The following is a 9,734-nucleotide window of genomic DNA, read 5'->3' on the forward strand; positions in this document are numbered from 1 at the left end:
AAAAAAAAAAAAAAAAAAAAATTTAATAAAAAGTGAAAAAAAATCTTTCTGTGTAAATATCCCATGTAACAACATGGACACCTGCGGCTTATAGAGAAGAAGAATTTGTTTTATTTAGTGTGTTCGGCTTATAGTCAGGTGCGCTCAATAGTCCGGAAATTACGGTACACCTACCTTCTACCTTTACTATCTCTTCTTGCATCTTGCAACCGAATTCTTACAATATTTTAATTCAGTTGAAGTAATGAAGCAACAGACCTTCGACTGCATGTTAAGGATACGTTTTATGTTTGAACTTTTTTTTTACCTTTTATCGACTTCACTCTCTGTTATTGTTCTTGTCGATTCCTCAGGGATCGCAATTGCAGTGTGTTTTTATCAGAGAAACAGAGCGGGAGACATTTTGGTTTTTTTCGCACTTTGCAAAAGATCAGGGATCAGATGGGCGCACTGTTTAGGCTACCATGTCATCGGCCGTCGTGATCAAAGTGTGACAACAGCACGCAGCGCACACACCGACACAGCCTTTCTTCCTCCTTAAAGTCTCCTTCTCTGGCTCTGCGGTTTTCACGGTCTGCCGCTCACCAACAAAGATAAAGATCCTCCTTCATTAAAGCTTTCCTTTGGTTCTCTGTCTCTCTGTCCATTTAAAGCACCTGCACAGTAAGATTATACTGATATACGTACCATGGTCGGGTGGAGGTGGTCCACCCAGGTGTGTTTTCGGAGGAACACACACGCACATCCACGTTACCATGTGAAGTTCCGATCATTTCAAATACAAAAACTCTTAAACTGAAACTTTGACTATTTGGGCCTTGAGTCAAACTGTATGGAATGCTGTGGAAATGTTACTTTGTGACTTTTAAAAGTTCCTACTCGATTACATTTGAAGAGTACCGACAACTTTGAGTATTTTATATTAGGTTAATCAGCGATTGGCGTGCCAAGCTAACTCCATCTACGACTCGCTCCTATCGCTTATTGGAATATCTTGGCTAAGTTTTTTGACTCGCGCGCCACAAAATGTGAAAGTCATGGATAAAGGCTAATATGCTAAAATATTTTTTAAAACCTTATACGCCATCTATTGGGGGAACGCGGTATTGCAGGTCATCATGCAGAAGTATGATGATAATATAAATTATTAATTATATAATTTGAAAATGGACGGATTAAAAAGCTGAACGAGCCACATCTGGACCCCGGGCCTTAGTTTGCCCGTACGTGATCTAGTGGATTATTTTCCATTTTCAACAACATTGTGGGAAAAGCTTTAATTTCACCTCACTTTGGCTAAGAACATATATTTTTTGAAATATATTTTTTGGATTTTGTCATTATTAATTGTAAATAATGACAAATTTGGATTTATCGCTTGGCTAAGTCGATCTAAGGCGTTTCGTAGCTACATCGCCATCTCTGGTAAATTTATTACATACAATGTCTGCCGTTGATTTTGCTCCTCCTCCTCTGTTTGCAGGTTGAGGGAGATCAACATGAGTGATTATGATGCCAACTCTTACGAGCGCTTCTCCAACGCTGTCAGGAGACAGGTCCAGTCTCTGAGGATCATCTTGGACAGTTTACAGGTGAGGGGGGGGGGGGGGGGGGGTGTTGAGCCTGACCTGGGGGTGGACTGACAGACCTATTCCTGTCCATATAGTTGACGTCGCTCCAAATGTGTTTGTTTTGGTTGAAACCCAGCCTTTGAAAGCCATGCACAGTAACTGCCACAAAATCAATCAGCGGTACAACAGTACGTGCTCATCCTGTGACTGAGTGGCTTTGTGGCCATCAGGTCTATGACAAGCATCTGACCTTACGCAATCTGAGGTGATGAAAGGTCAGGATGAAGAAGGGACGGGCGTTGAGAGAGATGGTTGATTTAGACCACGTGTGGGTAGACTTTTTGACTCGCGGGTCACAATAGGTCCTAATATTTGACGGGCGGGGCCGAGTCTGGAGCAGATAGATGGAGTGTTGGTGTGAACTAAGATAAAAGACATGTAAAAGTCATGCGTAAAGGCTAAAATGCTAAAATACTTTAGCGTTGTATTGGCGGGAAAATGCAGAAGTACAGATAGATAGATGTACTTTATTGATCCCAGGCTGTGTATATATATATATATATATATATATATACAGTATTATAGTAATATAAATTAATAACATAATTTGGACATGTTTGGCGGACCGGATTCAAAGGCCAAACGGGCCGCATCTGGCCCCCGGGCCGTAGTTTGCCCATGCCTGTTTTAGACATTAGTGCTTTTGTTTGGAGTCTAACAAAGTCTGTGTGTGGTTTTGTGTGTACAGTAGAGCTATTATTGCCTCAGTAGCTGTGTGCGTGCGTGCGTTCGCTTCACTGAAGTCACATTTTCGGGGATTACAGAGTGACGACACCTGCCTCTGTCATTCTACCGTCCAGGTGTGAAGTGTGCTTGTGTTTCCCATCCAGGTGTTTGCTCTGTTCTTTGAACGTCAACGCTAGGTATTGTGTAAGCCGCAGTGTTTGTTTGTAGCCTGTCTGTAATTTTTTACTGACACGAACCCTGAATGTACGGTAGCAGACTTTAAAAAAAAATGGACGCCTTCCTATTTAGCTTGCACTTAGCATTATTTTCTTCTCCATTTGGACTCAGTTTCAGCAGCATCGCAGTATTTTTAGTGACCGTTAGATCGTCGCTGCCTTCTGGTTCGCTAATTAGCGGCTAATTCAAGCAGTTGGTTTTGTGATTCGTCTTAAATCCACCTTAAAACTTTTTAAAGCTTGGGTGGGTTGGCTCAGTTAGCCATTTAGCGCTGCTCTTGGATCAAAGTGATCCTTATTTTGTGGCCATTTTGAAGCTTTTGTAGCTATTTTTGGCTTAATCTTAATGTCCGGGAATTTGGGTAATAACATCATTGAAACTCATCGTGACTCATTTCTGCAGCAATTTGAAATATTTTACGGACATTTGACGTTCTGTTTCCGTAAAACACTGATTGCTAACCCTGGCTTTAAAGCAGTACTTCTCAAATAGTGGGGCATTTTTGTCCCCAAGGGGGGGGGCATGATGAGAAATAATTGAGAACCCCTTGCGTTAAAGGATATACTTACAAGAGGTTAAGGTAAGTTAGGTTAAACCAGTACTTCTCAAATAGTGGGGCGGGGGCCCCTGGGAGGGCGCGGTGAGGTGCCAGGGAGAGGGCATGAGGAATATTGCGGGGGAGGGGGGATTTCTGAAGAAAATATTTGAGATATGGGGGATTTCTGAAGAAAATATTTGAGAACTTGATGCTGCGATTACCTTTCCGACGGTTTGCGATAATAATGTGTTTGTGTTTTTTTTTTTTTTAGGCTAAAGGAAAAGAGCGTCAGTGGCTGAAGAACCAGGCTGTAGGAGACCTGGACGACGCAAAGATCATTGATGGGCTGACGGGAGAGAAGGCCATTTATAAACGCAGAGGAGAGCTGGAGCCTGAGGTGTGTGTGTTGGTGTGTGTGTGTGTGTGTGTGTTTTTTTTTAATCTACATGTTTTTAAACCATCGCCACACCTTCAATTACACACTCTCTCCCTGTCTCACACACACATAATTTGGGTTGTTATCTGTCCGACCTGCATTCCGGCGGTGTGTGAGATTATTATTACACCCTGTCTTTTCACAAACACGTACACGTCCTGCATGCCCCGCCCACATACACACACACTCACACACTCGTCACACATACGGAGCGGTTCCCACACTACACAAACACACGCACCCCTAACCATAATGTGCTACGCGGTGTTTTTCTGCCTTATTTAGATCCATGTCCTGCATACTTTTGGTTTGGCTTCAACGCCTCCTTTGAAATACCCACATTTGAATTCCTGACCCTGCCATGGACGTTATATTAAAGGCATAGTTCAAATTTTACAACTTGCGACTGTATCACACTTCTGACAAGCTTCGGTTTAGCGTGTGATGTCTATGGAACATCGTCACGGCTCCCTCTAGCTGCTAGGGCGTAGCGTTTTTATGAATCAGGCGGGCCACAATTCACACATTTGTGTGAACTAAGGTAAATGGCATGTAAAAGGCATGCGTAAAGGCGAAAATGCTCAAAATCATTTGCTACGCCATCTATTGGCGAACGTGGGTATTGCAAGGGAAAAGACAGCGGTATAATGGTAATATAAATAAATTCTATAATTTGGAAAAGTTTGACGGGCCACATTAAAAAGCTAAACGGGCCGCATCTGGCCCCCGAGCCGTAGTTTGCACCACGTCTGTCCTAAACCAATGTCTTTAGAGTAAATTAGCACATTTGTTTAGCAGCTCAAATGTAATGTTTGGTAATGTTATTTGTTTGTTTGTTTTTTTTAATTATCTTGTTTCACAAACTGACCACCGGAGGCAGCGGTGGGACAGCAGCTCCTCGTTCTTTTTGTTCACTCTCATGTAACCCACTTGTTATTACAATTTTTACATTTTACACAATTTTTTTTTTCTGGGTGTGTCCACAGCTCGGCAGTCCTCAGCAGAAGCCCAAGCGTTTACGCGTCCTGGCCGACGTGTCGGGCAGCATGTACCGCTTCAATGGCGTGGATGGGCGCCTGGAGCGCTCCATGGAGGCGGTGTGTATGGTGATGGAGGCCCTGGAGAACTACGAGCACAAGTTCAAGGTACAGATTGCCAAAAATAAACTAAGACAGCGTTGCTACTTTACAACAGATGTTTGCTTCAAAATTTGCATTTTTAAAAAAAAAGATGTTAAACCATCATGTTTGCGGTTAGCTTTCAGAGGAGGCAGGGTTAGCTGCTTTGAAGCCAATCATTACCCGCCTTATTATCTTTCTCTACAGTATGATGTAATAGGACACTCGGGTGACGGCTACGACATCGACCTGGTCAGTGCTGACAAAGTTCCCAAGAACAACAAAGAAAGACTCAAAGTCCTAAAGGTCAGTTTGGGATATCTAAAGAAGATAATTATTAACCAGGGGCGGATCGATACCGATACTACGACTTAGAGTATCTACCGATACTCGATGCTTGGTAGCCTTGTCCGCCTCAATTAATTAATAAACATGAACACCAGAGGTCTAACACAAATTTACGGGATATTGTTGTGTTTTGTGTCCTTATTTACGTGCCGGCTCACCGGCGCCCCCTGCAGACCATGCACGCTCACTCTCAGTTTTGCATGAGTGGGGACTTCACCCTGGAGGCCACAGAGTCCAGTATCAGAGAGCTTTCCAGGGAGGAGGCTGACGAGCACTTTGTGGTGGTGCTGAGCGACGCCAACCTGGAGCGATACGGCATCAGACCTGAGCGCTTCGCTAACGTCCTCACAGCCGACCCACAGGTTCACGCCTTCGCCATCTTCATTGGATCTTTGGGCAACCAGGCAGAAAGGTTAGGAAGGGGACCCATCAAAAGAATGTTTGTTCGACGACTCACATTTTAAACTTTTTCTCTCATTTTTATTTTCAGGCTGCAGAAAACTCTTCCAGCGGGACGATCCTTCGTCGCCATGGACACGAAGCAGATCCCCCAAATCCTGCAGCAGATCTTTACCTCGACCATGCTGTCCAGTGCCTGAGACTGACACACACAGAGTTTTTCTTATAGCTGTGATTGAACAAGCCAATCGCTTACAGCGAGAAAATCTCCTTTGCGACATTTACGACTTCTTCGATTTACGACATCCTCGATTTACCACGTCCTCGATTGACAACGTTCTCGACGGCGTTTCGTGGTCACCATCTCCCTTTAAATGTATCAAGAAAGCCTCATCCAATCATTCTGACGTCCGGCGTTAAAACTAGCCAACTAGTTTGCTTGGGAGCTGGTTGGCAAGTGGCGCGCACGTATACGTCGGTACGCAAGGCTACATTCGGAAACATTGCGTTATGGCTCCCCGGCGTAAATCAGACACGTCTGATAGTTTTATGTCCTATATTATGACGTTATCGCTGTGCTAGCGTAGGTGAGTGACATAGCTACTTATGTGCAGTATGTACGCGCTGACTTACAGTGAAAATCGAGTTGCGTTCGAACTCCGATGTAAGTCGAGGACCGCCTGTATTTTTATTTGAAAGTGTTTTAAACAGTTTTAATCAAACTGATTGCTGTCGGAAATGATTGATTAACGCAACTTAATCACATAATATATTTTACGATCCCATAGATCGTGTTTGTTTTTTAGGGGCGTCTCATTAGCATCTCGTCATGTGAGTCATAATAGGGCATTGGTGATGACATCACAGATGGCCTATTTGGATCACAGCCCCCCCCCTCCCCCCGCTGGCTCGGAATGCGTTACCTTTGTTGTTTCCGTCTTGGTTTCCGTCCTCTTTCGGCCTGTGAGCCTCCCTGGTCAGGGGTCGTGAACTGGAAACCTCAGTTCTTATTTTGGACTTCCTGTTTATCGTCCGTGTCAAAGGCAGGAGGTAGACACTTTGACTGGACGACGAGGACGACGACACCAGCATCGCTGCTGCCAACTCCTTTTCTTCTCTTTACCCCAACGTTTATGTAGATTTGACCAATAACACTGGGATTTTTATTTCCTAAAAAAAAATCTTTTAACGTGTTCTTCATTCAATTTTATCCACGTTTTTTTGTTTTTATTCATCTGAGTTTCCCTTTGGTTGGGTTTCTCTTAAAGTCGTACGTAATTTTAAACCTTAACACAACTTGAGTAATTTTTTTTTCCCGAGGAATTATATGTAGCACGTTTTATAAAATAAAATATAGACAGATATTTAAATTGTGTTCATAAAAAAACAAAAAAACAAATGTATATAGGAATAAATCTGTATTAAACAATAACAAAACATTTGTTCCAAATGAATCTGGCCTGGCCCAAACTTTTCAGTTTGTTTTACAAAAATGTGAGCCAGTTCTCACCATTTCAGAACAGATTTCTAAACCCAGGAACGTTGGGGCTGGTAAACCCCTCTTCCACCCAAACCAAAGTCCATAGAGAAAATCAGCGATTTTAGCTCACGGAGACAGAACAGTAGATGGTCCAGCTACTGTGTCTCTGTTAGCTTTGAATACTGATGTGTTTTCTCTGGACCTCGGTGTTATCGAGGGAGTGTTCAGTTTCCAGTTTGAAAACTTAGTGGCAACAAGGAGTGAACACATTCAAACAATAGCTTTACGTTTTCTTTTGCTGCGTGCTAAATGGTTTGCGGATTTTTCGGACACGCTAATATTATTCTCTTTGATGATAATATCCAACACAGGCATGGGCAAACTAAGGCCCGGGGGACCGGATGCGGCCCGTTTAGCTTTGTAATCCGGCCCGCCAAATTTTTCCAAATTATATAATTTATATTATCATTATACTTCTGCCTTTTCCCTGCAATACTCGCATTTCCCCAATAGATGGCGGAGAAATTTTTTAGAAGCATTTTAGCATTTTATCCTTTATTCATGACTTTTACATGTCATTTATCTTAGTTCACACGAATGCCCAATCTATCTGCTCCTGATCCCCCCCCCCCCCCCCCCCCCCCCCCCACAATTGTTGTCCGCGAGTCAAAAACTTTGCCCGCGGCTGATCTAACAGCTATGTTTTAATAGCTTTGTTGACACTTGGGGCTAACAGATGTACAGGCGCTTTGACAGAGATGAATCACACTTAATACACACTTATAGTACTGTATGTGTAACAAACACACACACACACCCTGGTGATTTCCCAAAAAAAACAAAAATGTGATGATGTCACAGGGATCAGACGACGTCTAAACATAGCGTCTGTGATTCACCGTGGATGAGTCAAAGTCTGTTTCGCATTAAACGGTAAAAATCCAAAGAACCCAAATTAGATGCTGATCACTTTCCGGTGGAGAACCATCACGGTCAGCAAAAACTTCACACTGCTGCTCTGAAAAGTATCCCATCGTGTTCAATATATGAAATATAATAATACAGTAGTCTGTTCTTATTCTACCTTTTCTTTCTCAGCTTTTCTCTCGGTTACGCTGTTTCCAGTCTTGAGATTTTGTATCCAATCATTTCAGGCTAAAAAAAAAAATCTACCTTAAGAGTCAGTAGTGCTGGCGCTGGGAGCCTAAAATGAATAGCAATGAGATTGTTTCATTAACCAATCAAATTTTGAGTTGGCCACTAGAAGGCCTTCTAGTTGGTCTAGAGCCGGCATGGGTAAAATACAGCTCGGGGGTCCGGATGCGGCCCGTTCAGCTTTTGTAATCCGGCCAAACTTTTATATAAAACCGAATTATATAATTTATTATATCATTATACTTTCCATGCAATACCCATGTTTCCCCAATAGATGGTGCTAAAATGCGAAACGTATTTTAGCCTGTATGCATGACTTTTACATGTTCGTATGAACGCTCCTGACCCGGCCCACCTGTCAAATTATTGGACCCATTATGGCCCGCGGGTCAAAAAGTTTGCCCTAGCCTCGCTTAGAGTTACGTTTTGCAAATGATTTGATTGGATGGTCCCACTAGTGGCTGTGGAGTAGCTTGTGTTGCTGTTGACAGATGATGTGGATCATGAATTGAACCCAACGTTTCATGGTGGACACTTGGGCTAAGGACTACTTTGACAACGGTCCCAAGAATCCCTCCATCTTTTCCTCCTATCTGTCCCCCGCGTCCTTGCTTTCTCTTCGTAGTTCCTGCTTGTGGTATTCTAAGCGCCTCGTGTCCCAGCTTCATGTCTGGAGCAGAGTCAGCTGTTTGTCCTGGCCTGCAGCTGGTGCAAACTGATGTGCTGAAACACATGAATGTAAAGCCTTTCTTTACAGCTGCCTGTTTCTCATCATGGCGGCACTTGGAGTGGGCCTGAGTGTCCCGTTTGATGGGGTGTCAGCGGACGCTGTAATCTTCTGTGAGTCTGTCAGCGCTGTAGATAAACCGGACTTGAACCTCTTTATTATAGACTTGAGGATCCTCAAGTTCATGAAAATCACAGAGTTTGAAATTGGACAGTTCAGTTTCCTCTCCTTGGACCCAGATTCTCAAACAGCTGGAGCTGGGAGGAGAGACCCAGGAGCTCTGGAGTCTGACTCAGTCTTTGGGGTCTTCACTCAAGGAGAACTTAGGAATGACCAAATCACACTAGACACAGGATGGAGCCTGGAGAGATGTGATGAGAGGTTTTTTTCCGTGACCGGCCCTGGAAAATGCGAAAGGCAAGTTTGGATTGGAAATACGCTCTGATTAGTTTAGCAGACTTCTCTTCTCCTCTCCTGCTCTCACTTCTCTATCTAGAACAACTGGAAGCCACTTGATAAAAGACGTGTTTTAGACAATCTTAGACTTCCTGTCTTGGGTTTGACTAACACAGGCATGGGCAAACTAAGGCCCGGGGGGCCGGATGCGGCCCGTTCAAGTTTTTTAATCCGGCCCGCCAAACTTTTCCAAATGATATATTTATTTATATTCTCATTATACTTCTGCCTTTTCCCTGCAATACCCATGTTTCGCCAATAGGTGGCGTATCATTTTAAAAAAAAGCATTTTAGCCTTTATGCGTGACTTTTACATGTCATTTATTTCAGTTCAACGAATGCTCCATCTATCTGCTCCTGACCCCTGTTCTTTACTTAATTAAATCTGTTTTGTGCGGAGACATAGCTAATGACCTAACATAGCTGCCTGGAGGAGGGGGATTAACTAGGATACCAAACAAATAAAGGGGGCGGGGGGGGGGGGCAGCAGTGGGAAAGAGGCCATTAAACTAAGCCTTAATCACCCCTTTTTCCTCCCCCCCG

General features: G+C 43.4%; 1 protein-coding gene across 1 annotated transcript in view; it reads left to right on the forward strand.

The window, feature by feature from the left end:
• vwa8 (von Willebrand factor A domain containing 8) overlaps positions 1–6,543 on the forward strand; it is a 29,991-nt gene extending 23,448 nt beyond the window's left edge. The window contains exons 28-33 of the mRNA XM_017039635.2: positions 1,484–1,592; positions 3,344–3,469; positions 4,495–4,653; positions 4,834–4,932; positions 5,148–5,386; positions 5,465–6,543. Coding sequence (XP_016895124.1) covers positions 1,484–1,592; positions 3,344–3,469; positions 4,495–4,653; positions 4,834–4,932; positions 5,148–5,386; positions 5,465–5,573 — 841 coding nt within the window. The 3' untranslated portion in view covers positions 5,574–6,543. The remainder of the gene's footprint in view (positions 1–1,483; positions 1,593–3,343; positions 3,470–4,494; positions 4,654–4,833; positions 4,933–5,147; positions 5,387–5,464) is intronic.
• Positions 6,544–9,734: the final 3,191 nt, after the last annotated feature.

The sequence above is a fragment of the Cynoglossus semilaevis genome, chromosome 16, assembly GCF_000523025.1.
Source record: "Cynoglossus semilaevis isolate Cse_v1.0 chromosome 16, Cse_v1.0, whole genome shotgun sequence".
NCBI classification, from domain to species: Eukaryota; Metazoa; Chordata; class Actinopteri; order Pleuronectiformes; family Cynoglossidae; genus Cynoglossus; species Cynoglossus semilaevis.